Genomic DNA, 26,063 nt, shown 5'->3' on the forward strand with positions numbered 1-26,063 from the left:
TTCTGTGTTCTGAGTTCTGAGTCTTTCTGTCTTGTTACAACTGTATTTATACCAGTTGATTTAATCCTATCAATCTCTATTACAAAGGTTAGGGCGTTTCTTATCTCCATTCCAGGGAGAAAAGATTATGTAGTTTAAGCATGAGTGTTCGTAGTTAAAGGGATTAATTACCCGCCTGGCACTTAGTTGAGGGGTTTTATTCCCTCCCTAACTTCAGGGGAAAATCCCTACCTGGGGATTCAACCTTTCTCGGAGAGGTGACCTTGGTTAAAACACAGCGTCTAGAAGGTGAGCAAACATATTAAGAACCGTATGCCATATATGCCAGGTCCCTTGAAACAGCAAGGATGGACCGGCTCCCGGCAACATGCCAGACCCTATGGCATGTGGTTACTTCAGGAGTGTCGGTTCATTTCGTCCTCACAGCCTCTCTATGAAGAATTATGATCCCATTTTATAGATGAGGACACAAAGGTCAAGAGAGATTAAGCACACAAAGCTGGTAAACAGCAGAAGTAGAAACTGAATCCAAGTCTTTCTGATTCCCAAGCCGTTGTTTACAAGAGGTAGGACTAGAAACTGAAATCACTGAAAGCACACTTACTACTCTGAACGAGACACTGCAGACAAAAGCATGATCATAGGGTACTGAGTCGCCAAAGAAAGTCAGACTGCGCACATCTGGCCATAACAGCTGCCCCTTGGGTGCTTGTTGTAATGAAACTGGCATGTTTAATGCTTTGGGGGTGCTCTTTTGCGATATAAAAGTTACTCAAGGTATATCCACAAATTCATTCTGAAACATTACAAATGTTCAGTGGTGGCATTTATTTAAACATGTTCATCTTTCTCAGCTGGTGGGGATGAAACTCCAGGCTGATTTATTCATTAGAGCAGCGACCCGACCCAGATTCAGCACGTTTTCCAGTACTGCAAGCACTTCCAAAGGCAAAAGGTAGCTAGGTCGTGCTAAAAACTGCTGGATTTAGCTCGCTTGGCTTTAGCCTTGGAGACAATGACTAGTGACTACCCAAAAAAGGTCAACACGGGAGGGCAGTCTAACTTACCTGAGAGAAAAGCGGTTGTGCGATGAATTTGGGGCCTCGGCCCTTGCCGTAGCCCCTCCGTAGCGAAGCCGACCGCGCCTGCGCGCTGAGTCCCGGAAGTGGCGCTCGGGACCCCGGGACAGCGCGGCAGCTCTCTTCAAAGCGGCGCCGGGCGTTGATACCCGTAGTCGCCGCCATGAGTCGCAACTACAACGATGAGCTGCAGTTCTTGGAAAAGATCAATAAAAACTGCTGGCGAATCAAGAAGGGCTTTGTGCCCAACATGCAGGTGAGACGGGGGGAGCGAGAGCCGGTGGCGGGGCCTTCCCGCCGGGGGCTCGCGGCGCCTCAGCCTCCCGCCGGGCCTCCTCGCCCTCCCGTTGCCCCACGAGCGCCGGGGCCGCCCCAACCCCGTCAAAGCCCCTCTCACCCCACCCTCTGGCCTCGGGACCGGGGTCCCGACCCCGTCTCCCCGCTGAAAGGTCTCCAGACCACGTGGACGAGCAAAGCGGGGTTTGTCTAGGCGGGTTCCCGGCAAGTGCGAAGGCGCCGTTGGCAGACCCTTTTCACACATGAGTGTCAACGAACGCACCGTACGAGGCGTTCCATTCCCGGGCTTCGGGGACGTTGGTTGCCTTGGACGAGGTGGCACGGCCAGTCCGGGGTGGAGTTGCTGGGAGTGGAACTCCATTCCTCCGCGTCCTGCTGGTCATGTGACCTTTACAGAGGGGTGTTCGCCCGAACCAGATGGTAGCATTCGCTGCTCCGCGTTGGTTTTTAATAAAGCGGTTTTGTTCCTCACGGCAGCCTGGAAAGTTCACAGGGCAGGCATGGGGGTGAGACTGGTTAACAGAGGGGTACAGGTTTCAGGTGCACAATTCTACCCGTCATCTGTGCCCTGCATTGTGTGTGCACCACCCCAAGTCAAGTCTCCATCTGTCACCATTTGTCCCCTCTTTACCCTCTTCTGCCTCATTGCCTATAGCCCCTCCCGCAGTCACCACACTAAACCCATCGATATTGTACAAGCACAAGAACACTGAGACCTTTGGGCGTAAGAACAACTGAAAGACTTCTATCACCTGTACAAAGTGTTTTACCTGTTACATTCTTAAATGTGGCTTTGAGAATAGGAGAATGAATAAAACAATTGGTGAACCTTTCAAAATACTACATTTTTAAGATATACCGTTGACCCATGAACAACTCAGGTTTGAACTGCATGGGTCCATTTATACATGGATTTTTTTTTTCAATAAATACTATAATTTCCTATTCTCTAGCTTACTCTACTGTAAGAATATAGTACTAGTACATATACAAAGTACATGTTAACTGTTCATGGTATCAGTAAGGCTTCCAGTTAGACTATTATTCGTAGTTAAAAGTTTTGGGGGAGGGGGTTCAAAAGTTATACACAGATTTTCAACTACTTGGTTGGGGGAGGGGTTTGTCAGTGCCTTAAACCCCCACGTTTTTCGGGGGCAACTGTGTTTAAGGACGGGAACATCTTGTACTTTTTTATAGGAAATTTTCTGCTTGTTTAAGGTAATGTGAAAGTATTTTATAAAGAGTAAAGCAAAATGAATATTGCATACGGTATTTGTATTCTATCCAGTGTCTGTATGTCATGTACATGTGCTCAGACATAGTTCTTCATTTTCTTTGGTACCAGGTTGAAGGAATTTTCTATGTAAATGATGCTCTGGAAAAATTAATGTTTGAGGAATTAAGGAATGCGTGTCGAGGTGGCGGTAAGTGCATTAGAATTTTATATGTGGTCATGTAAGTAATGTCTTTCCTGTAGCCTGAAAAATATGGTAATTCAGATAATTATTTAAAAGTACAGAAATATTGTCAAGAAACGACCAAGACTTGAAATGAGACCCAAAAAACAGTTTTTAATTTGTGCTTATATTGTTAGCTACCTGACCTTGTAGAAACCATTTGGAGTTGGGTGGAACTGGTTGGTTTTGAAGCCAACTTTGGATAATAATAAGAGCTATCATTTATTGTGCATTTACTGTGGGCCAGGCACTTTACCAGGTGCTTAATTTAGGTTATCTCATGTAATTCTTAGAGGAATTCTAAGAGGAAGATACTATCTCCAGTTTAAAGATGTGCAAGTCAAGGTTCAGTGAGGCTAACTAATTTTAATTGTCAGAGGTTGCACAACCTCTTGGTGACAGAGCCAGATTTCAGACCCAGAAGTAACTGATTCCAAAGTCAGTATTCTTAACCAGTACACTGATTAGCCTTAATTAACTTCAGTTATCTCATCTGTAAAGGACATTTTATTACACCTATTTTGCAGGATTACAGTGAACTTATGAGATAAATGTAAAAAGCTCTAATAGTAATGGTGGAGTTGATATCTAATGTTAATCCTTTTATTTTTTAGATCAACAAACTTAGTCCCACCTGCCTCCTGCCACAGTATGTTCACTTGCCTAAAATGACAGCGACCAAGGGACAGAACTGGAGCTAGAATAGAACCCCAGTTCCCTGACTCTTAATCCCGTGTTTTTTCAACTCTACATTGCCCCTCTTTGTCACTTAGAGTAAAACCAATATTGATGTTTTTTGATAAATAAGGTGAACTATGAAAGAATACATTTTTTATATTGACAACATAATCTTTAATAATTGTGTTTTACATTTCCCAGTATTTTGCAAACAACCTTCCCTGGTTTGCACAGAACACTGACAGGTGTTTGTCATTAGTCTGGTCGCCCTTGCTACCTCTCTGCGCAGGGGTCCTCAAACTTTTTAAACAGGGGGCCAGTCTGCTGTCCCTCAGACCGTTGGAGGGCCGGACTATAGTTTAAAAAAAAACTAGTCGGCTGCTAAGCAACAGGCAGCAGCAGCAAAAAGACCCGGCGGGCTGGATAAATGTTTTCCCCTGGCCGCATGTGGCCCGCGGGCCGTAGTTTGAGGACCCCTGTCTCTGCACATGTGCTGCCATCTGAAGAAGTTGCCTTCACACTTCCATCTCAAATGTCCTTTTATATTGTTTTAGTAGCCTTATCACTTCCCTTCATGTAACGCAACCTAGAAATGTACAAATATACTTCCTAAAAAGCAAATGTGTCCTCTAATTTTGGATTTTTGTCTTCAGGTGTTGGTGGCTTCCTGCCTGCCATGAAACAAATTGGCAATGTGGCAGCCCTGCCTGGGATTGTTCATGTGAGTCCATGTTCAGAGCTTTAATCATTTATATTTTCTCTTAGTCTAAAAGTTTGTTGAATAGATAAATGACCATGCCTAACTATAGTGGTGTCATTTAGACCAGTGGTCGCCAACCTTTCAGACCTCGCAGACCACCGGTTGGCGACCACTGATTTTGAACATCTAGAAATAACCCTGGGACATAAATAATGGGCCTGAATAATATCACAGATTCTGGTTGCAGCCTATAAGCGTTTGAGAACTTTGGAAGTAGTTTTTAATGTGTTCTTGTTTTTTTTTTTGTCATTATCGTTTTTCCTGGATTAGTATACACCACAATTGTAGTTTTCACTGGCCCCATTTAAGAGAATGATCAGAGAAGGAACGGAAAGAAGTTTAAGGGTTGGGATTGAGAGGGAGAGAGGACAGTATAGCTTTCTGGACATGATTGAAAAAAAGGGTAGTGATGAGGCAGAAAATTAGTTACAATACAGAGCAACCAGTTGCAGTCCAGGAGCCAGGGGAACCAGAGAAGGCTCCAACCCAGGAATGAATGAGGGGAGTGAATTAATGAAGCCCCAGTGACCTGGAGCTCAGGCCTCAGGCCCCAACAGAGGTGTTCTTACTCATTCTCAAGATGCTTGTTCTGGCCTTCAGGCTGTGGACTGGGTGGGGCCTCTCACATGACCCTGACCTCTCGCCCCAAAAGCCCAGAACACTACTCTTCCCCTCCAAGCCATTCTGCGCAGACAAGGGGCCAGACCAGCATCCTGCTCAGGTTTCCCGACCTGTGCCACCTTAGGCCTCACACCTGCGTCTCCCTGTCTGCTGAGGGTATCACAGGGATGGTGGCCTGGGCCTCTTGCTCCTTTTGTTTAAGGGAACAAGTAAAATGAATGTTATTAGCTTATACAGGAAAAAAAAGAAAAAAGAAAAAGGGTAGTGAAGGCAACAGAGATAAAACTGGATGGTATAAGTGGGCCCCCACTGCAGTCTAACGTTCAGATTCCATCATTACAGGCAGATGTTAAAAATGAATCCATTCTACAGACATTTTTTGAGGTCTTAATGCCAGTTTCTATGCTGGGCAATGGGGAGGCAGGGATAAAAAGACAGGGCTTATGGATATGAAGAACTCACAGGTGTCTGGTATCTCCATAAATCCTCACCCTGTTTTACCTGCATTCCTCCTGGATCAGGATCCCTTTCTAGGTCCCAGATGTAGAAAGTATACAGTATGCATACCATTAAATGGATTACATTTGTCTGTGATTGCTTAAATATCAAGGACCTATATAAATAAGATATTTCTCTCCTTTTAACCTGACATGACCACAACTTGTCAGTATCTATCTTTTGATGCCTTTAAAATGTGATAGTACATCAAAGGTAGTCTGTGGTCCACTTGTTGTCATGTTATACTGAGGCTTTTCTGTTTAGGTTTCCTTAGTTAATGGTCAGACTTTATAAGAAGGATTTTCTCCACTGTATTAACTTCGTGATTAGGAATGTTTACACCTAATTTTCACCAATAGAGAATATTTTATGAAAATAGGATCTTGATTTGGGGAAGGCTTTAGCTTGCAGCCTCTCTGAGAATTAGTATCAGGATCATCAGGCGACCAGAGTGCCAGGTTAAAAAAGCTGTATTTCATTCTCTCTCTTTCAGCGATCTATTGGGCTTCCTGATGTCCATTCAGGTTATGGGTTTGCTATTGGGAATATGGCAGCCTTTGATATGAATGACCCTGAAGCAGTGGTGTCCCCAGGTAAGGTGACTGCATGCTGCTGTCAAGTGTGTAGCTCCTCTCAGCGTATCATCGCCTCGGTGAACTAGAGCATGGCTGCTCCCTGTGTGCTTCTCTGTCTCACCCAACACTATCACTTCTTTTCCTCGTTTACTGAGAGAATTAATTGTGGACACTCAGAGGCTCTTAAAATAACAAGTAAAGCATATAGTTATGAGAATGCTTCAGGCTCTTACTATATGCCAGGCGCTATTCAAACATTGGCTACAAAACAAACACTTTCCTGGCAAAGTATGTATCTTTATGTCACAGTTACCTCTTGGGCAAATTGCAGCATCACTGTAAGGATTAAATGAGTTAAGCTGTGGAAAATACTTAGAACAGTGCTAGGCACATAGCAAGTACCTGGTGTTTGCTTTCATTGTCATCATTATTCACCTCCAGTGGTATATGTCTTTCCTGCTGTGTGTGCTTTCACTGAAAATAATTCACATCAGAATCTGAGGGGGGGGGGGTATAAATTACATCTTGAAAGTTTTGCCTCTGGCACTGGTGAACATGGATGTTTCAGATAAATCCCTTGCTGGGAATAACAAGGAAGGCTGGATTTAAAAATTTTTGAAATCTCTTTGAGAGCTTGGGAAAGCTATTATGGCAGCAAGGATTTGTGAGGCTACAATCCAGAGACAAAAGTACAAATGCATGAGCCCCACATTAAATACTATTTTTCTCGAGGTAATGGCAGCTTTCACTCAGTAAGGATATAGAGCAGGGTGGGCAACCTTTTTGTGAGTGCGTGCCAAAACCAGCAAAATCTCTGACTCAAAATTCTTCTGCGTGCCAACCCTAATTTTTTGAGAATATGTTATGCCTTAAGGTGTACGTATGTGAAGAACCTTGAAGAAATAATAAAATTCATTCGAGGGACAAAAACACAGTATATGATGATGAAAGATACACTTATTTTTTAATGTATACATGTACACTGATAGTCCGACAGAAAACTTTATGACTTCGTTTGATATTATCAGTGGGACTTTTGCTGCTGCATCACTGATGACAGATTTTACATCAGGTTTATATTTCATGACCTTCAGAGATATGCACGAGCTACTACTTTCATCCGTCAGGCTACTCCTATTACGAGACTTAATAGAATTCATCACTGAGAACAAAGATTCACAAGCGTATGTGGATGAAAATATAGAGAGTAACGCTGTTGCAAAGTTTTTTAAACAGAAAAAAATTTCTGGAATGGCATTCCAAGTCCTCAATAGTTCGTTTTCAACACTATTGAAATTGTTCTTCCCCAATCTCGTCAATCCATGTCTATGGTCTTTAAGATAATTGTTATGTAAAATTATTTATTTATTTATCTAAGATGCACCTACACTGAATTTATGTGAAAAATAAAAGAGTCTATATTAAGAAAAAAATTGTAAATGGAAGATTATAAGAGAGGGTTTTGCGTGCCAGCAAAAGTTACTGGTGTGCCATTTTTGGTATGCGTGCCAGGGGTTGCCCACCCCTGATATAGAGGGTTTGAACAATGCAGTTGACAAATTTGACACCTTGATCTCTAATTTACATTCATGGTTGTGTGTATACAGCCATTCCAGTGCATCTAAGAACCATAGAAAACACATTTTTTTCAAGTGCACACAACAAGGAATCTAATGAAACAAAATAAACTGGTGAATAAAATAGAACCAGAGGCAGGGAAACAGGGAACAGACTGATGAATCTCAGTGGGAAGTGGAGAGAGGAAGGACGGGAAGAGACTAACCAAAGAATTTATATGCATATATGCATTACCTATGGACATAGATAATAGGGCAGTGAAGGCCTGGGGCAGGGCAGGATGGGGGCAATGAGGGGGGGAAAGAAGGACATTGGTAGTATTCTCATCAGTAAAGATTTAAAAAAAGAAAAGCAATAGAATTCATAAACTTCAAACAAGAGTGATCAAGGAAAGAAACACAATCCACATTTTAATCTCTGGTCTAGATGTTATTCATTGTTCATTATTGCCTCTCTGGCCCACAAAGTACCTTTAGTATGTCAGTTACTTTACATTGTTTTGGTATCATCAGACTTTACCCATAGAGAACCCCTTTATTGGCCACTATAAAAACTTACTTTTAAAAGAATGGCTGTCTTTAAACCCTCATCAGTGGTGGGCAACCACAGGTCACAATGCCCAACTGCCTGATTTTCTTAATAGTTGACTGACTTTTCTCTGTTTTGTAGGTGGTGTCGGATTTGACATCAATTGCGGGGTTCGCTTGCTAAGAACCAATTTAGATGAAAGCGATGTCCAGCCTGTGAAGGAGCAACTTGCCCAAGCTATGTTTGACCACATCCCTGTTGGCGTGGGATCCAAAGGTGTCATCCCAATGAATGCCAAGTAAGCGCACAAGGTTCTAATAAATGGAGTGAGAGAAATAATGCCCATAAGACCCTCACAATCATTTCCAATTCAGGACACTTAGGAGGTGGGGATTGTTCAACCTCTTTATAGGAAGTGGTAATGAATTGGTTTTTTAAGCATAAGGTCTAGCCCACTTTGAAAAGCATGCCTGGAACATATAAATAAATACTCATTTTTATAAATTTTTAGATAGGAATTTTGTCCTATAAATAATGTTTGGAGTGGGCTGTAGCAGGCAGGAACATTGAACACTGCAATTTTTCCTGGCACTGTTTTGGAAGACATCTGTACCTTAGGTGAAGATCAGAGAGAGCTTTTTCCTTCTAGGGGTTTTAATGTATGTGCATCTTGCCTTCTAAATGCAGGTGCAGTAAAGCCATATTGTACTTCAGTGAAGGTAGGAATAGAACTTAAAACCTGTGTCGCCTAAGGACATTTAGATAGTTTTATGTATTATTTGACTAATTTTCCATAAATTATTAATGAAGGCAGGCAGCTGTGGTAAAGTTAATGGTAAATAGTGACATCTGAGTATGGTCATAAATCTTTGGCTGCTTGATTAGCACCTCATGGAATGCAGGATCAGAGAGGCAAATCTAATGTAAATAAGATTTGAAAACTATAAATAAAGGGCTATGTAAATGTCAAGGAAGAACTGTAATCATCTCTGATGTAGCATTTACTGTTTTATATTGCAGTTATTTATGTAGCTGCTTTCCTCAGAAAACTTTAAAGTTGCTGAGAGCATAAACTTTCTATCTGGCACAATGCCTGGTACGCAGGCGATAGTTGGTAAATGTAGCTTTTCCCCTACCCTTTGAGATTTTCATCATCCCTAGTTTTGATCTGCCTTGAGTGTGAAATGACCAGCACCTTGTTGCTCACTCAGAGACTTGGAAGAGGCCTTGGAGATGGGTGTGGACTGGTCGCTAAGGGAAGGCTACGCCTGGGCCGAGGACAAGGAGCACTGTGAGGAGTACGGAAGGATGCTGCAGGCTGACCCCAATAAGGTCTCCGCGAGGGCGAAAAAGAGAGGCCTTCCTCAGGTAACACTCACTCGGAGGGGACATGTTCATATTTTCCATAGTATTTTTTTGTTGGTGGAAAAAAATGTGTCTTCTATGTAGGAAATGCACATCCCCAGATTTTTTCAGAGTATATCAGAATGAGCACAAATTTGTTTGTGCTTCATTCTTACTCTTTTAAAAAGTTATCAGGATCTTGCCAATTTTCATAAGATAAAACAAGATACCATGAATCAGTGGATGGGAAAAAATGGGATCAGGCTTAAAATGTGTGCTAAAATTGCTTTGACAATCTAAGATTTGGCTGAAAGTTTTCTCATATCTAAGATGAAAAGAGATGCCTTGTCAATTATTGGTATCCATGAGATAAGAATATACCAGATATTACAACTAATTTTGATGGCTTTGCCAGTAATTCACTGTGACCTTGGGCAAGTCTTTTTTACCTATTTGGGTCTCATTTTCTCATCTGAAAATTGGGATAGTTAAAGCTAGGCAACTTCTAAAAACTCTTCAAGCACTGCCATACTCTGGTTTCCTAAATCATCTATTAGCTCCAGTTAAGGGACATAGACTTTCAATGATGGATAATGATGTCAGTGAACTCATAGTTGTTCATCTCCAAACTTGACCCTTCTCCCAATAATGTTTAAAATGTCATTTGAGCCACTTAATGGTATGGTTTTTGGTTTATGAAGCTTTTGATATGTGTGTGCCTCAAGCAGATAATGATACAATAAACTTCAGGAGCTGCTCTGCCTTATCTCTGTTGTGTGGACTATTGCTTAAAATGAGTGAAGCATTTCAAAAGCTTAGAAATATTTTTGTTACATAAAACACTATTTGTGTGATTGTTTTCTTGTTTTGTTATTGTTTGTTTTTTACCTATCTACTTTTAAATGGATTTTTTATCAGATTAGAAGCTATTTTACCAGACATTCTTATATTTTCAGTTGGGGACCCTGGGAGCAGGTAACCACTATGCAGAAATCCAAGTTGTAGATGAGATTTTCAATGAGTATGCTGCTAAGAAGATGGGCATCGACCATAAAGGACAGGTGTGCGTGATGATCCACAGTGGAAGCAGAGGCTTGGGCCACCAAGTAGCCACAGGTATATTCTGGACCTAGTTTTTTTTCTTTTTTTAAAATATATTTTTATTGATTTCAGAGAGAAGGGGGGAGAGAGAGAGAGAGAGAGAAGAGAGAAGAGAGAAACATCAATGATGAGAGAGAATCATTGATCAGCTTGCCTCCTGCATGCCCCTCTTCCCCCCCACACACACCCACCCCGCTACCCCCCCACTGGGAACCTAGCCCACAACCCAGGCATGGGTCCTGACTGGGAATCGAATTGTGATCTCCTGGATCATAGGGTGATGTTCAACCACTGAGCCACACTGGCTGGGCTGGACCCAAATGTACGTTTTATGGGGAACTATATAGAGATTTAAGAAAGAAAGCTCTAGAGCTATCCTGTGTAGATTTTTACTCTGGTTCTTCTAACTAGACCTTGAACAAATTAACTTCACTAGGCCTTAATTTCCTTGTCTGAAAAAAAAAAATGGGAATAATAATTATTTCATATGGTGTTTTCATAGGAGATTAAATGAAATCTATGTAAATTATTTACATCAGTGTCTGATGCTTGGTATTCAGTAAATGTTGGCTCCAGCTGCTTTGTTGTCCTCTTAAAATTATTATCTGGCCGAGAAAGAGCAAGAAGGACCTTAAATGGGGAATTTATGTTGTAGACATAATACAACAAATATGTCTTAAATTTACGTACTGATTAGGTGTTACAGTGGATTCTGTGATGGAATAGGCAAGAACTCTGTCCTCACATTGTCTCATGAGAGAGATGTGATGTTCATTACAAAGAAAGGGTAAAGACAGAAGGTAGTGATGGATTAAATATTATAGAAGAGACAAAGGAAAAACATGCCAGTATTTCAGAAGTGGCTTCATGGCCACATAATGTTTGCAGTTTGGACCGTCATAAACAAAGGACGCTCATGACCAAAAGGCAGCATGAACAAAAATAGGAAGCAGGGAAATAGGAAGATCGCTCTGAATACTTAATAGAATGTTTGAAAGGATTTATGAATATATGAAAATGTATAGAGATATGGAAATTATTGTGAACTTTAAATTGCATATTATAGTTCATCCTTATATGTACATTTCATCCTATGAGAATTTAATAATTTGTGCCAGCCTGACCCCTTAAAATATTTCATGTAGCAAATATATGGAGCATTTACTAGAATTTTTTAACTTTATGCTGAGTTCTTCTCTACACTTGTCATGGATTTGATTTTCCTCCAGGTCTGGCAACTTGTATCCAGTTCTTTTACACTAAGTCACTAAAAATTATTTTTAAAAACCATGATGATATAAAATGTTTACTACTTCTGTTCTTATTCGTTTACATGGCAGTAAAGGAGTAACTAGTACATGTTGTTGCTGTGCGTGTACATACCTTGTTTCCCTTATAAGTCCCTGGAAGGCAGATGTTGTCTCTGTAGCCCACTTAGCTTGTGTCACAGTCCTGATAGAAAATAGTCTCAATAATATATCTTGACCAAGCCAAGAGATGAACTGAGAAACACTTCAAAGGGAAAGTTGTATTTAACTTCTTTTTTTTATAGAATGGGTTTGAATGTATCGTACCTTTCTGTAATAAATCTGAATTATTTCGTGAAAGCTGGCTGGTTTGGACTTGCTACTCTCTTGTTCCAGATGCCCTGGTTGCTATGGAGAAAGCCATGAAGAGAGACAAGATTATAGTCAATGACCGTCAGTTGGCTTGTGCTCGAATCGCTTCTCCAGAGGGTCAGGACTACCTGAAGGGCATGGCAGCAGCTGGGAACTATGCCTGGGTCAACCGCTCTTCCATGACCTTCTTAACCCGTCAGGTACTTGAAGTTGCTCTTCTGTTCCAACTTACTCATGATGAAGTTAAGTGCTTTAAAGTGTAGTCAAATCAGGGTTTTGGAAAATGTGGTTTTGGAAATTTATATAATAAATATTTAAAATATTGGCACTGTAAGCTTTTGGTATCTCCTTAAAATAAATAAGCAGACTATCAGGTGTGGGGAATGAGGGAAGAAAGAAGCCAACATTATTCCTGGAATTTTCCTTGAGCCTAGAGAGGCTAGAAGTACCATTCACTACGATTCAGAAGGCTGAGGAAGAGTCAGTTCTGAAGGGAGGGGTCAAGAATAGTCAAGAAGCTTTCCAGCCAAACTTGGGATTTATGGAATGGAATTCCTAGGTGGTCTAAAAGACAGTTTTTACCTTTACGTGAAGATGAGTAATACTACTGTTTTTGAACTCTTAAATCCCTCGCTCCCTTCCGGAACAGACTCGCTGGGATCAGTAAGATGAGTTTTGAAGAGCTGGTTCTGGCTGCATTTAACTTAAGCTTTTTCTTTTAGGCTTTTGCCAAGGTATTCAACACAACCCCTGATGACTTGGACCTACATGTCATCTATGATGTTTCTCACAATATCGCCAAAGTGGAACAGCATGTGGTGGATGGAAAGGAGCGGACCCTGTTAGTACACAGGAAGGGATCCACCCGAGCTTTCCCTCCTCACCATCCCCTCATTGCTGTTGATTACCAAGTACGTGCTAAGCCATTTGTGGTTTCAGGCAGTGGGTGAATGACTTAGGTAGTTCTAAAGATGGTTAATTTAAATAGGAAAACAGCAGTTATGAAAAGAAAATCTGTCATCCATGAAAACTGATTTCTAATATCTGAAGCAGACTCTCCCCATCATCTATACTTTAGATTCTGTTTTTAAGTACTTTGAATGATTGGAAGACAGGATTAAGATTAAACTCAATCTGTTTCGTTCTTTTTATCTTTTTGGTGTCTGACTGTGATGGAGTTAGAAAGACCTTAACCTACTCCCATTTCACAGATGAGGAAACTGAAGCCTGGAGAGGCAGGTGCCTCACTAGGATGGTTCCTCCTAATGACCTTTCCCTGAATGCTTTGCTCTTGCATTCAGTCTGCCCTCTGCTGCCTTACCGGTCTTCCCATTTTTATTCCCTTCATCTTTCCTCCCTTCTCTATTATCAAAGAATCAAAATAATGTCAATATAGTTGTGAGAGAAATGCAATTAGAAGCCCAGGTTTCTCCCACAATCCTCCAATATAAGAGGCAATTTAAATCTCAGGCATAAAAAGCTCATGCTTTTCTGAATTTTAACATGTTTGATCTGTGTGCATCCTCAGCTCACTGGACAACCAGTGCTCATTGGTGGCACCATGGGAACCTGTAGTTACGTTCTTACTGGCACTGAGCAGGGCATGACTGAGACCTTTGGGACAACCTGCCATGGAGCGGTAAGGAAAATAAAAACTTACTTAGAAATGCTCTCTTCTGTTTAGTCATTGTTTTAAATTTTAACAGGTAAATGTACTTGATTGAGCATTAACTAAGTTGAGGTTTGGGTCTTGTCGTCTACCTGAATTTATCCCCATAATACATACTGTCTGGTGAACCAACCGAAGTCATCTATTATCTCTACTAGCAGGGTCATTGTCAGGCCAGCAACTATTTCTGATTTCTGCAAGTCCGCAAAGTCCAGACCTCAGTCACACTAGCCTAATTGGTACAACTTTACCTGATGCAGGTTTACCTCACAAGTTATCTCATTCACCGGACCTAGTCATTTGCATAATTTGCCCCTTACGGGTGGGTCCAGTCAAGATTTGTGGGATATGTCCTATTTGCAAATCAGAGCCTTTGGGTAGACTGCATAATTATATCAACATATTGCCTCTTCTAAGCAAGGCATTGGTAAACTTTTTTCTGTAAAACAACAGACTAAATATTTTAGGCTTTGGGGGTCATATGGTCTCTGTGGCAGCTGTTCCATTTTGCCATTGTAGTGGAAAAGCAGCCATAGACTGTACATAAACAAATGGGCATTGCTCTGTTCCAGTAAAATTTTATTTACAAAAACAGCTGTGGTAGGCCAGATTTGGCTCGCAAACCAGTTTGCCAAGCCCTGTGCTAAGCCATTAGCGTGCTTAGCTAGTGCTGTAGTAGAAAATAGAAGCTGTCTAGAATACCTCACATAGCACAAACTGTCACAAATATGTTTTAATCCTACTCTTTTCTCTAATCCTTTTTCATTTCCAGCTGCCTCCCAACTCCTAATTTTAACCCAGTGATCAAAACCAGTATTACGTGTCATACACACAAGCATCGTCTGGGGTATTTTTTATTGTCACGCTTGGGGAGGGAAGTTTTGCTCTTGGCATCTGGTGGGTGGAGGTCAAGGATGTTGGTAAACATCCTACAATGTACAGGACAGCCCCCACAACAAAGAATTATCTGGTCCAAAATGTCAGTAAGGCTAAGGTTGGCAAACTTTTAAACCATAAAGAGTACAAAGCTTTTGTTACAGCAGACATACTGTTTACAATTAAAAATTAATGTGTTCATATTGAGTTGATAATTAACAGTAATGAGAAATACAAAATTAAATTTATAAAGTGAAGTTCATTTCTTTCCCAATCTAGGGTCGTGCATTGTCCCGAGCAAAATCTCGACGTAACTTAGATTTCCAGGATGTCTTAGACAAATTGGCAGATATGGGAATTGCAATTCGTGTTGCCTCACCCAAACTGGTTATGGAAGAGGTAAGTGACAAAACCTTACTTTTTTAATAACTTTATTTTTTTTTCTCTTATTTTAAGAACAACACAGGTTTAATTAAGAGATTTTAGAGAATACAAAAAATCTAGAATTCCACCAACCAGAGATAACTAACTACTCTTAGTATATTTTTACCTGCATATTTTACAATATTTTTATTCAGTTATTTAGCTAATACTTATTAAGCATCTGCTTTAGTTAGGTACTGTTTTAAATGCAAGGAATACTGCAATGAAGAAACTAACATAAATCCCTTCCTTATGAAACTTTCCAAAATAGTAAAAACAATAGTGCATTAGATAATAAGTACTACAAAGTAAAAATAAGGAGGGAGTTACGGAGAGATTGGGAGTGGGTGCAGTTTAAATAGGGTATGGTAAGGTGATGCTTGAATGAAGAGATGAAAGGAGTGAGGAACAGGCTATGTGGGTATCTAGGGGAAAGCTTTACAGGCATAGAGAACAGCAGGTGCAAAAATCCAAGTGAGATTACGCTTGGATGTTTAAGAAACAACAGTTTTTCAGAGTAATAGGAAATAGGGCCAGCAGCTGAGAGTGAGGACGAAGGAGAAAGTATGACATAATTAACTAAAAGAGAGAGAAAGTAATTGGTCTAGTGAAATTTTAGGTAATTTGCCAGGACAGCACCGAGGACACACTTGAGCTAAATTCAGTGGTTGGGCGTTGTCAAGTGCATTCAGATGTAGAAATGCAGGCATAAAGTAGAGGTTGGGTTACCTTTTATATGTTTACTAGAGGCCCAGCGCACGAATTCGTGCACAGGTGTGGTCTGGTCAGCCCGCCCTGATTGGGGCCTGTCAGCTGGGGGGAGGGGCCATGGGAGGTTGGCAGGCCCCAGCCCTGATGGGGTTGCAGGGGCCAATCGGGGACAGGAGGACCGAGGGAGGTTGGCCGGCCAGCCCTGCCCCCATTGGGTCAGTTGGCCAGCCGCAGTGCGCATCATAGCGACCAGTCGTTCCGGTAGCTGGACTTTTATATATATAGATTTTTTATTTTAGATAGAGAGGAAGGGAGAGGGACAGAGAGATAGAAAACGTTGATCAGCTGCCTACTGCACACTCCCAACTGGGAATCAAGCCCACACCTGGGCATGTGCCCTGAACAGAATCGAACCATGACCTCCTAGTTCATGGGTCGATGCTCAACCACTGAGCCACACCGGCTGGGCCAACTTGGGTTACCTTTAATCAGGGTTGCAAGTGCAGCACAGTGAATAAGAAGCAAGATTGTTGAGGGTGTTGCTAAGAGATTGTAGGTCTCATGGGTTTGCAGGATTATCAGAGATGGAACACGATGGGGAGTGAGCTGGAAACCTAGGCTGTAATCACCAGCCTTGGAACAGATAATGAAGGCCTTGTGATCATTGGTAATAAATTCTGGGGTATGACCCAGGGAGAGAATGGCCAGGGTAAGCATTGAAGGAACAGAAGTCAATGAACTAAGAAGCCAGGGTACTGAAAGGATCCTCTTCCCCAAAACTGAAGTCACTCAGAATTATAGCAGAAGGGAGTGACAGTGAGCAAAGGGCTAGAAATCTTCACGGAACTATGGAGAGTGATTGAGACTAACAGATAATTGCAACAAGAAGAGGTAGTAGATGGTAATAAATGCTGACTGCAAGATTCAAAACTGGTAGTGTTTAGGGAGGAAGGAGGGGGAATGGTCTGTAAAGAACCAGGAAGAGCAAGGGCACGTGTCCCACTCCTCAGCCTAATGGCATGACCTAGTCTGAGAAAAGACAGCTACCATTTCAGAAAGTTGGAGGCAGAAGTAACATCCTCAGGGGAAATCCATGATTCAGCAAGAATGAAAAGGTGAAGGGAATGTTAAAGAAGGAAAGAGGGAAAGGATTTTGCACTTGACTCAATGGAAGGAGTTGCAGAGGCCACAGTGGAAAAGTCTCAGAAATCAGAAGAGAACAGAGATGGGCCAGAAGGGGTATGTACGGAGCTGTGTACAGAGCTCTATGCGAATAGGTCTGGGAGACCTGAGCTGCTGTGTTGACGTAAATGGAGATAAAGGGTGTATGTGATGAGATTCATTCTAATGGTGGCAAAACAGTGAGTGTGGGTAGGAAGAAAGGAAGGGAGGTCTTGCTAGAATTCCACAGAATTTGTGTGTGTACATATATACACATATATGCAAACACATACATAGTGTTAGTTATATATATGAATTTTATAACTCTCCCTTCTTATGAAGATAATACATGTTAATTCCAGGAATTTTGACAACTACCAATAACTCCACCATATAAAGATATTTACCACTAATAGGGTGGTTTGGTGCATTTCCTTCCAGTTGGGTATTAGTGTGCATGTTTCAGTTGTGTTTGCTGCTTTTCTTAGTTATTCAAGTGATACATGTTCTTTAGGGAAATTTTTTTGAAAAAATGTAAAACAAGATGAGAGTGTTTATCTTACTACCCCTTTACCAACATGAACTTAATCATCTTTTTAATCTTTGCTTATTTGATAGGGAGGGAAAGTCTTAGTATTGTTTTAATGTGCATTTCTTTAATTACAAGTGAAGTTTAACTCCACTCCTGCAGGCTCCTGAGTCCTATAAGAACGTGACGGATGTGGTGAACACCTGCCATGATGCTGGAATCAGCAAGAAGGCCATTAAACTGAGACCGATTGCTGTTATCAAAGGGTAGAGCCCTGACTGTGGCCATGGACTCCAATGCCATTACTGAAGTGGAAGTGGACCGGAATGCTCTTCAGATATCAGAACTCAGAGACCAGACAGGTTCCAAAGTGTGTTGCTGTAACCGCCCATTGCAAGTGGCTGATGGGGAGGCTGATGCCTCGAGAGCCAGTGTTATAAAATCACCTTCTGGGAGGAGTCACATGGTCCCCATTCGGAAAGGGATGCATACGCTTCCTCCCTGGTTGTCCACAGATTTTTAGGGAAACCTGTTAGTGGATGGGGGTAGTTCAAGAAACCACCTTACTCAGTCATACTAATCTGTAACCATCAGAATGAACTTCTTTACACCAAGCTCTTCTCTACATCCTGAGAGGTGTCATGAAGAACATTCTGTTAAATGAGAAGGTTTTAGAATGTTTCTCCCCTCCTTTTGCCACTTTGTCCATTTATCCACTGTCTACCTCCTTCCCCTGCGCTGAGCAAAATCCTACCACTTTCACTGGGAGAGTATCCACAGGTCATGTCAGGATGTTAGATGATTGGCTGATGGGACACATTGAGGAGGGAATATGTGTGGCAGTGTGGGAATAGGGACCCAAAAGAAAAAGTAATTTTTCATAGAGTTGCTACCTCTCTCATTCTAAATATAAGGCAGAGTTTTGACTTAGCCTGCAAAATGGCATTGCTGGTATCTGTCATTAATTATGCCTGGTCTGGCAAACCTTTCTTAAATAATAACTTGCACTACAGCAGCAATACCTTTACATGGGTGATGGAATCATTATAAAAGCAGGAAACGGCCACATCTGTGATACTGGTTGCTCGGTGTTGACAAGTTTACTAGTTTTTTGCCACCTAATCACATTTCATGTTATGTACTGACACCTTCAAGATGTTAAAGTAGGTTACTAAGGCCTCAGTTGAATCCAAATAGCCAATAAAGAGAAAAATCTAATAAAGTTGTAATAGGTTGTTTATATTTTGTGTTTAATATTTTATAGCTTAGGACAATTAGTATTTGTACTTGTGTCACTTTGGTCGATGTTGATGTTTTCTAATTGTCTCCCAGGATGCTTTCAGAGACTCTGAAAATATTCTTAAACCTCATCCCGCAACTTAAAATAACTCTCCTCCCTCCCTCCCTCCCCCCACACCCCCACTGGACTATCTTCTAGATGCTATTTGGAAGGCTAGAGAAAAGCAGACTTCTTCTGTAAAATATATGATAGGAAATAACATAGCATGTCTTTACTCTGAGCACTCAGTAACTTAAAACATTTTTTATGGTAGAGCTTGAAAGTTATCAATAAATATAAGTTAGGAATCAACATAATAATTATAGGTTACTTATGCCTTCAGATGGGACCAGTAGCTGTACACAGAAGACTTAAGGGTACAAGTTACCAGTGAATGCTGGGGGGCCTTTAATTTAAAGATGAGAAACAGGCTCTTGGAAGGTGCTGGATTCTCTGGAGATGAGGCAACATTGGAGTGTCCATGGAGACTTCCTGTAACTGGGCTTGCCTAATGGTATGTCATTTGAGACTAATTTAAAGCAAGGTTTCCTCCCAAAACTAACTGATGTCAGTGCAAGAAATGCTGCAGATTAACTTAGATACTTTCAGGTTTTTTAGACACTTTAAAATTCTTGACCAACTGGTATGGCTCAGTAGTTGAGAGTCAACCCATGAACCAAAAGGTCACAGGTTCAGTTCCTGGTCAGGGCACATGTCCAGGTTGTGGGCTTGATTCCCAGTAGGAGGCATGCAGGAGGCAGCCACTCAATGATTGTCTCTCATTGTTGATATTTCTATCCCTCTCCCTTCCTCTAAAAAAGACAAATATGGGTGGGGAAAAAAAAAGGTTACTCTTCAGAGAAGGGAGCAGGTAAGGGGAAATACAGAGAATAGTTTATGCAGTGGTACTTCTGCTTTATTAGCTTCTCCTATATGTAGCATTTCCAGTGAAGTTGGCCCTATTAATGACCACAGAAAGTAATGGTTAATATTTTGAGTTCAAAAAGAAAGGTATAAACATTGTTTCCCTTGTTCTAAAGATGTTACTCTCCCATTTGAGGCAAAAAGCCACTTCAAAATAAATGTTCCAATGAAGCTGAAGTAGCCAGCTGTTTTTATTGCCCGGAATAAAAATACTCCATGCCTCTACATGTGCACGTAGCTAGGAGCGCCCTCTGATAAGCCCGTCGGGTTCTTTCAAGCATGAAGATGAGTCCTAATACTGTGCACATCTTGGTCCCTTTAAAAGGCCTCTTAAGTCAGCCGGTTTATAATTAATATTCTCAAAAGCACTGACATTCACACTGATGATGGGCTGTGGTATTCCTGTTGTCTGAATGTAGTTAGGAAAACAGTTCATGAGACAGACAGAATATGAACACCGATTTTCTAATTTTGTGAGTTTCCTGGAGCAACAAAGAAGTGAAGGTTTAAAAATTCAACAAAATCTTGCAGATCTTAAGACACTCCCACTTTAATCTTCATATAACCTTTGAAAACTTGAATACAAGATAACATGTTTTTTAACTTTTCCTATTTTTTCTGCTTAACACTTCATTTTTTTTTTTTTATGTTCACTATCAGGTTTTTCTCCTACTTCTGAAAATTGCTTGTCAGCATCATTGATGTTGCAGAAACATTGACAACCCTGTGCAAAACTCACACAGCCTATTTTGTCCTTATTTTCTACTCACAGTCCTTACTCTTTTTGCATCTGCTCCAATGCTTGACTATATGGTATTTTCATGTTGTCCAGAGAGCATGACTTGTGCCCATCTTGATCAGTTGAGTTATGAAGATGCTGTTAATTATCCATCAGGCACCTTGGAGCATGCCAAGTCATTATGATAGATTCTGATCTTAAAAAGTTCTTGCTCTAAAACTAACATCTGAAACACCGGTGATCTAAGAAGATAATGTTACTAGGGGGCATGTTATAGAGAAGTGTGTGGTGACTCAAGTTCTACCTTGCAGATAGGTAGTAAATGAACAAAGTGCCAAGCACTAGGTGATCACAGTTACCGTGACCAATGGTAGAATGAGCCATGTCTCTGGAAAGCAGAGAGCAACGCAGCACCATCTCTGAGATGTTCCTGTCAAGAGTGCATGGCCTGAGTCAGCAAACATCAGAGGGACCCACGTCGAGGGTCCTCCTGCAGAATGAAAGTCTGTACACTCAAAACTGTCCAGGAAAGGGAAAGACTTAAAAATTGTTCCAGAGTCTGAAAACACATGACAACTGAAGGCAATATATATTCTGGATAGTATCCTGGACCAAATGGGGAAAACTGACCTTGTTGGGGCAGGTGGTGAGATTAGAATAGAATCTATAAATGGGCCAGCAGTGGTGTGCCTTGGTTGATTTCTTGATGGCAGTTACGCAGGGTAGTGCCCTTGTGTTATATTGTGATTAGTAAATAATATATTTGGTTGTTTCTGGCACAGAATTTCTGAAACCCTTGGAATTTCCTAAGTGCTAAGAGGAATAAACGTGTCTCATTATTCATAGCAAGTCCCTTTCAACTATAACAGTTTATGCTAATGAGGTGATTTTTGGAAAGTCCCTAAGTATGGGGGCTGGTTGCCTAGAGAACCAACCTTGTGATTAGAAGGATGGAACATTCAGCCCCAACCCTGACCTCCAGGGAGGGAAGGACTGGAGATGGACTTCAATCATCAATGACCAGTGATCTAATCAATCATGCCTACATAATGAAGCCTCCATAAAACAACACAAGGACCAGGTTCAGAGAGCTTCCACAACACGTCCCAGTGCCTACAGGGTGATGCACCCCAAACTTAAGGCACAGAAGCTCCTGTGTTTAGGACCCTTTCAGACCTTTCTTCATGTGGCTGTTCATTCATATATATAATATCCTTTGTAATAAATCACAAATCTAGTAAGTAAATTGGTTTCCTTAGTACTGTGAGCTGTTCTAGCAAATTAATCAAATTAATCAAGGAAGGGGTCATGGGAACCTTTGAGTTACAGTCACTCAGTCAAAAGCACAGGTAACCACCTGGACTTGGATTGGTGTCTGAAGTCTTCTGGGACTGAGCCCTTTACCTGTGGGATCGGAGGCTATCTCTAGATCAGTGGTGTCAGAATTAAGTTAAATTGGACACCCAGCCAGTGGCCACTAAAAATTTAAGAAGTGCTTGGTGGTATTGGAAGAACACATGTCAGTCCTTGTTTGGAAGAAATGAGTGGCTCACTCATGTTTAAAGATTCAGAAAACAACTGATGATAATTAGTACTTAATTATTCAGAGTGGGCAAATGCGGTAAGGTAAAGTATAAACAGGGAATGTGGGTGAATGGGGGTGTGGGAGTTCTCCGTACGGCTCTGATAACTTTAAGTTTGAAATAATTTAAAAATTAACTTACAAATAATGATTTTTTAGAAGGATAATCTCCTACACAAAGTATTTATGGTAGGTCATTTGCCAGCAGGCCACCGCAGTTTTCTCCTATCCTGGGTTCCTCTGCAAGGTGGCTTTCCCCCATCAAGAGGTGGACCCTTCCGTCTCAGTCTGCACTGGCCTTGTGACTTGCTTTGACCAAAAGAATGCAGACCCTCCAACGGCCTAGCAGCCTCCATTCTTTCCCTCTTGCTGCTCTGAGATTGGTACTGAAAGAAGCCCAGACCTCCTTGGGGACACAGGACCATAAAAAGAGAGACCATCTTAGGCCATCCAGCAATTCTATTTCTCTGATAATAAATCATGGCTGTTGTAAGTTTTGGAGTGGCTCATTACACAAATTAGAAAACCTACTATATTACTGTTTCATTATACATAAGAATGTAATCAACATTAACTGCTGAACAGGAGTTTTCCTCATATCAATACAGTGGTTATATTTCTCTGCAAAGCTATCCCTGTCTTCCATTAGAGAATTGCTTTGCACATGGGTTAATAGTGATAGAACTTTCTAGTTGATGGAGATCTTACACCTATGTGGCCTCGTTCCACCTTTACTGTAAGCCTGTGAGATGGAATAGGTGTTACTACCCTGAATTCTACTGATGAAGAAATAAGTTCAGAGAAGTCATGTCACTTGTCCAAGGAAACACATCCAGGAAGTACTGAGGTCAGGACTGGAATCTTGGAATCTAGATCCTTTCTACTTTGTCAAGGTATAGCTGAAGTCGTGGGCTTTCTGTAAGAACACTTCCTCTCCCTCACATGTCAAACCAGAATTATATCAGGAAGTGCTCTCATGTTCCAAATCAACCTTGATTCCTGTGCAGCTAAATGGGTGTTGGGGGTGTGGGGGTCCCCTTAAATAGCCAAGACCCCAAATGTACTTGATTCTACTTGTCCCTTGCTTTGTTTGTTTTGGTTTTTCCTAGGTGGGTATTGAGCTGTGAGTCTTCAAATAGGCTGTTAGGATTGAAAGTGATGTAGTCATTTGAATCTGCAAAGGACTACTTGAGAACAGTGAAAGAAGAGATGGTGGTTGAAAATAAGGGTGAAAAGTAATTGAATTGCAGAAATCCTGGTTTTATTTTTCTTAGCCATGATCACCAACTGAAACATACATATTTATGCTTGTTTATTGACTCTTCCTCTTCCTAATATTAAGCTCCATGTAGGCAGTCAGTACGTGCTTGCTGATTGATGAATGGATGGATGGACAGATGGATGGATGAAGACCAACCAGACACAGTTTGCTACCACCTGTCTGTGTGATAAGTACTTCGCCTCTCTAAGCTGAATTCAGTCTCCTCATCTTTAAAATAGAAGTGATATATAATACCTACATCATAGGAATGTTGTGAAGATCAGATAAGAGTAGTACATTTAAGGCCCAGCCCGCCTTCTCATCGGTCCTCAGAAAATGTTAGCTAATGGGAAATTTCTGTCAATGGAGGTGTTTTAAGAGAGAACAGATACACTTCTGCCCTCTGTGGTTTAATCCTTCATTTCACTAAAACCCCCAGGGTTAAACCAGGTCATTTCCCAAGGCGCTTTCTGGTCCTATGACTCTGAGATAGGATTCCTTCCCCAGAGATTTCCACTGTCAGGGAAATGAGAAATGCCTTCAGAAGTGGCCCCTTCAAGGCTTGCTCTGTAGGCAAAAACCAGTTTGGAGAGTTTTCTCGTCTGACTGCACCTTCTGCAGCATCTGCGGTTTCGCTCTGGCCCTGGTTAATGACAGCAAGTAACCCAACATGAAAAGGCCGCTGACAGGTTTTCACAAAAGGACGCAGCTAAATAGCTACGAAAGGATTAAAAACCAATCTCACCACCCAGACAGCCTGGGCATCAAACACACACATAACTCAGCGATAATAATCAAAGAGCTGGAAATAGTTCTATGGTTTCATGGACCAATAAAGAAAATATAAAGCAACTTTAGGCCCTCTGCCCTCTCCCAGCAGCCGGTCGGTCCGCCTGATGGGATGAAAGGGTTGGCAATGGCTGATAGGGCCTAGGGGCAGAGCCTGCCTTTTTAGCAATCACTCTGCAGGGAAGGATTCCATCTCAGCCCACATTTCCATCAAAAGTCATTCCCAGCGTGACACGTGGGCTTGTTACCCATTTCTGCAGATGACAGTGATAACCTCGAGAGCTTTGAAGAAAACCTTTGTCTAGACAGAAACAGCTCAGAACGCTTTTGAAAATGCACCATCTGATACATCTTGGTTGGCGTGCTTATAGCTGAGTAACGCTGACTCATCCTGTGAAATGCCTTTCCAGCTTGATAGGACTTCGCTCTCAAATTCAAGTCAAGGCTTATAGCACCTGGAGTCAGAAGAATGACAGTTCAGCGCAATGGTCCAGGGATCAAGTTATGCTACTGACAGATCAGCAACTGCTGACCATAGAAGCAGACGATCCAGATGAATGAAGGATGCCTCAATTCCACTCTCCTCCAAGCACTATTCTTTCCTAGATTATCCTGTTCTTCCCTTGCCCCCAGAAATTTCACAAAGGGAAGAAAGTACTAAGGTACTATTTTCTTTCTCTCCAGCCCTTAATTCTTACTCTGCACTGGTTGCTCTGTTGAAGTTTTTCTATATGAGAAGAGGTTTTTTGTTTTGTTTGTTTTGTTTGTTTGTTTGTTTGTCTCAGAAGCCACACACAAAAGGAAATAAATTATTGAGCATCTATTATTTGCTGCCAGACTCTTGGGCAAGGTGTATTGCATATATTACCATTATCTCATACAATGAACACTGTAGAACTTTCCAGAGTTAGCTATTGTCATGAAACTATAAACTATAAAATATAAATGAGTCAAATTTAAAATTGTGTCATCACAAAGGAGACTTGTGCCAACTTTTTAACCAAGTCATTAAAAACTGTTAATACTTGTGAAACCAGACATTACCTAAGGGACAATACTAAACCCATAGAGTCATACTTTTCATACAACCCTCTTCTCACTTTTTTCCTTCATCCATTTTTTAATCAGTTTGTTTTTTGTAGTTCTTTTTTAAATTTTTTTTTCAATTACATGCCTGGCCAGTACATGCCTGGCCTGTGGTTGAACATCAACCTGTGAACCAGGAGGTCGAGGTTCAATTTGTGAGCTTTATCCCCAGTAGGGATCATACAACCCATTGATGATTCTTTCTCATCATTGATGTTTCTATCTCTCTCTTCCTCTCCCTTCCACTCTCTGAAATCAATAAAAACATTTTTTTAAAAAAAAATTTTTTCAATTACAGGTGAAAAGGGTGGAGGGATTGAGAAGTATAGATTGGTAGTTACAAAAGAGTCATGAAGATGTAAAAAGTACCGCATAGGGAATAAAGTCATAATACTGTAGTAACTATGTATGTATGTATGTACTAACCTGGCAAGGTGGGTACTGGAAATATCAGGAGAATACTTTATAAAGTATATGATTATCTGACGACTATACCATATACCTGAAACTAATACAAAATGATATGGAATATAACCTGCAAGTGACAAACCATGCTCATCTTCCTGATTTAAACACCTGCCTCAGTCTTTACCTGAACCTGTTATCTTCCCAGTTCCTAGGACCTTCACCTCCACTGGACTTCAGACTCCTTGAAGCCTCATCATCTATGAGTCTCTGAATCAACTAGAACTTTCACCTAAGACCTCAGGCTCAGAACTGTCTTTGATATACCATCCTTTTCTCCAACTGGTTTCCCTTTGCATCAGCCCAGCTCTCTTTATTCACTGTGAAGCATCTCAAAAGAGCAGTCTTCACCTTACCTCTGCCTTCTCACCCCACCCCTATTATGCTCTGACAAATGTCTCTAGTCATCTACACTAATAAAAGAGAAAAATGGT

The 26,063-nt window shown here is 41.2% G+C and overlaps 1 protein-coding gene across 1 annotated transcript; it reads left to right on the forward strand.

Moving 5' to 3' along the window:
• Nucleotides 1–1,152: 1,152 nt before the first annotated feature.
• On the forward strand, nucleotides 1,153–18,746 carry RTCB (RNA 2',3'-cyclic phosphate and 5'-OH ligase). Its single transcript, XM_059681726.1, has 12 exons — nucleotides 1,153–1,335; nucleotides 2,722–2,800; nucleotides 4,165–4,232; nucleotides 5,884–5,983; nucleotides 8,213–8,369; nucleotides 9,283–9,439; nucleotides 10,372–10,531; nucleotides 12,160–12,335; nucleotides 12,858–13,046; nucleotides 13,664–13,774; nucleotides 14,960–15,079; nucleotides 17,667–18,746. The coding sequence occupies exons 1-12, from the start codon at nucleotides 1,243–1,245 to the stop codon at nucleotides 17,772–17,774; spliced, it is 1,518 nt and encodes a 505-aa protein (XP_059537709.1). The 5' UTR covers nucleotides 1,153–1,242; the 3' UTR covers nucleotides 17,775–18,746.
• The last annotated feature ends 7,317 nt before the right edge of the window (nucleotides 18,747–26,063 follow it).

The sequence above is a fragment of the Myotis daubentonii genome, chromosome 2, assembly GCF_963259705.1.
Source record: "Myotis daubentonii chromosome 2, mMyoDau2.1, whole genome shotgun sequence".
NCBI classification, from domain to species: domain Eukaryota; kingdom Metazoa; phylum Chordata; class Mammalia; order Chiroptera; family Vespertilionidae; genus Myotis; species Myotis daubentonii.

Excerpts from the sequence above, each read along its gene's own strand:
- RTCB (XM_059681726.1), top strand. The coding sequence starts at position 1,243 with ATGAGTCGCAACTACAACGATGAGCTGCAGTTCTTGGAAAAGATCAAT. Across the intron at positions 5,984-8,212 it reads TGAAGCAGTGGTGTCCCCAG|GTGGTGTCGGATTTGACATC; the intron begins GTAAGGTGACTG and ends TCTGTTTTGTAG. Across the intron at positions 10,532-12,159 it reads GGGCCACCAAGTAGCCACAG|ATGCCCTGGTTGCTATGGAG; the intron begins GTATATTCTGGA and ends CTCTTGTTCCAG.